The sequence below is a fragment of the Propithecus coquereli genome, unplaced genomic scaffold (genome assembly GCF_000956105.1).
Source record: "Propithecus coquereli isolate 6110/MARCELLA unplaced genomic scaffold, Pcoq_1.0 Scaffold77, whole genome shotgun sequence".
NCBI classification, from domain to species: Eukaryota; Metazoa; Chordata; class Mammalia; order Primates; family Indriidae; genus Propithecus; species Propithecus coquereli.
This window is the reverse complement of record NW_012153840.1, coordinates 6,784,539-6,786,346: the sequence shown is the minus strand read 5'-3', so window position 1 is coordinate 6,786,346 and position 1,808 is coordinate 6,784,539. Positions and strand designations below refer to the sequence as shown.

General features: G+C 59.3%; 1 protein-coding gene across 1 annotated transcript in view; it reads left to right on the top strand.

Annotated features, from left to right (window-relative positions):
- The window catches only part of SPSB1 (splA/ryanodine receptor domain and SOCS box containing 1), a 49,873-nt gene extending 48,319 nt beyond the window's left edge, over positions 1-1,554 (top strand). The window contains exon 3 of the mRNA XM_012662639.1: positions 1,146-1,554. Coding sequence (XP_012518093.1) covers positions 1,146-1,273 — 128 coding nt within the window. The 3' untranslated portion in view covers positions 1,274-1,554. The remainder of the gene's footprint in view (positions 1-1,145) is intronic.
- The last annotated feature ends 254 nt before the right edge of the window (positions 1,555-1,808 follow it).

Here is a 1,808-nt window from a genome sequence, read left to right as displayed (position 1 = left end):
CACCCCCATTCCTCCACCCATCCTGGCCCCTGGCAGCCCCCAGGGTGATTTTTCAGAGTCCTGAAATCTGGAGCCCAGAGTTCATCTGAGACACAGGCTGAATGAACAGAGCCTCCTTTGTGGGAAGGCAGGGCCGGGCCCTCTGGGGACACAGGACGGAGGTGCCCTGCGGGCTGCAGCTAGAAGCCTCTCTGCCTTGAGCCTCCTGGCTGGGACACAGCCCCGTGGTTCCTGGGGCAGCTGGAGGAGTTTCTGCTGCAGCTGGGCTGGCATTTCCACTTTCCCCAGCCTGGGCCCTCAGCTTCGCTGTCCGGCAGACAGAAGCACTGGCATTTCTCTAGGTTGGTGTGGTGCAGACATGACATTGCCAAGCTGTGGGGCCAGCCGGGCCTGTAACGTGCGACTCTGGGCCAGTGTTTCTTACATCTCACTGGCAGCATGTTTGGTAGCCACGAACGTGGACGCTGGGTCCAGGCTGCCGGATTCGGATCCCAGCCTTTAGCCCTGGCACATTAGCTACCCCCTCTGTGCCTCCGTGTTCTTGGCTGTAAAAGAAGTGAGGACAGTCCCGGAGAGTGGTTGGTGACACAGAATGATTCCCTTCCTAAAGCCTGCATGGAGTCTGGTGCTGCGGTCTGTGCTAGAGAGCTGCTCCCACTTTCCTGGACCCACAGGCGCTGAAGGCTGCGGCTGGTCCAGATGGGCAGAGGGGCCCGCAGGGAAGAGCAGGATGGCCAGGGTTCAAATCCCAGCCCCTGCTCCTGTTCCCGCTCCTGCTCCTGCCAGCACACACCCTGGGCAGTGATCTGGACTCTGTCCCTAGCTTCCTCATCTGTAAAATGGGGATGATGGTAATGGTATGTCTGTGTGATTATTAAACCCTTCGTAAGAAACCGCAGTGCGGATAAAATGAGTTAGTGTTTGCAGAGGGCTCACCAAGGGGGCCCCGCCCAGAGCACGCTCTCTGTGTTAGCTATTCATAGGAATTTAAAATGAAAAATCAAATTATTGGGTTTTTATTGTCTCTCTATTTATTGGAATGAGTATCAATCGATGATAGTGTTGCCCTTGTTGTTAGTACTGTTTGCTCTGGAGCCAGCTGGGCCGTGCTGACCTGCGGTTCTCTCTCTCCTCGGTTTCCGCAGCCGAGCCGCTGCCGCTCATGGATCTCTGCCGCCGCTCCGTGCGCCTGGCCCTGGGGAAGGAGCGGCTGGGGGAGATCCACACGCTGCCGCTGCCTGCCTCCCTCAAGGGCTACCTCCTCTACCAGTGACGCACTCCCCGGGACTGCCAGCGCGACAGCCACCTGGTGCCAACTCACTGAGCCGCCTGCCGCGGGGGCCGCAGCACCCCACGCCTTGGACCAGCGTCCGCAGCCATGGACAGAAGTCCCTGCTCTTCCCTTCACCCTCCCTGGCTGCCTCCGCCAGACAAGGACCTATTGCGACACAGGCTCTTCTTTCCCTCTCCCGACACTGGCAGAAGGCAGTGTCCCTGCATGCCGTAAACAGCCCCTCCTTGACAAGAGACACGGAGGATAAACTCCTGCTAAAGGGCCACACTGAGCTCCGACCTGCTCTCGGAGGGGGATGTGTGCTGCAGCCACCTCGGGGTCCCAGAGTAGTGCCACCACTCCGAGAGCAGAGACCAGGAGTGCTAAGAGGTGCTTAGACACGGGCTGGCACCAGGCCACAGGTGCCGAGCCCAGCGGGGCCATGCCGTGGCAGATGAAGCTCAGGACATCAAACACTCACCACGGACACCAAGGCAGAAACCAAGATCGAACCCTCCGCAGGCAAAAGCACCCA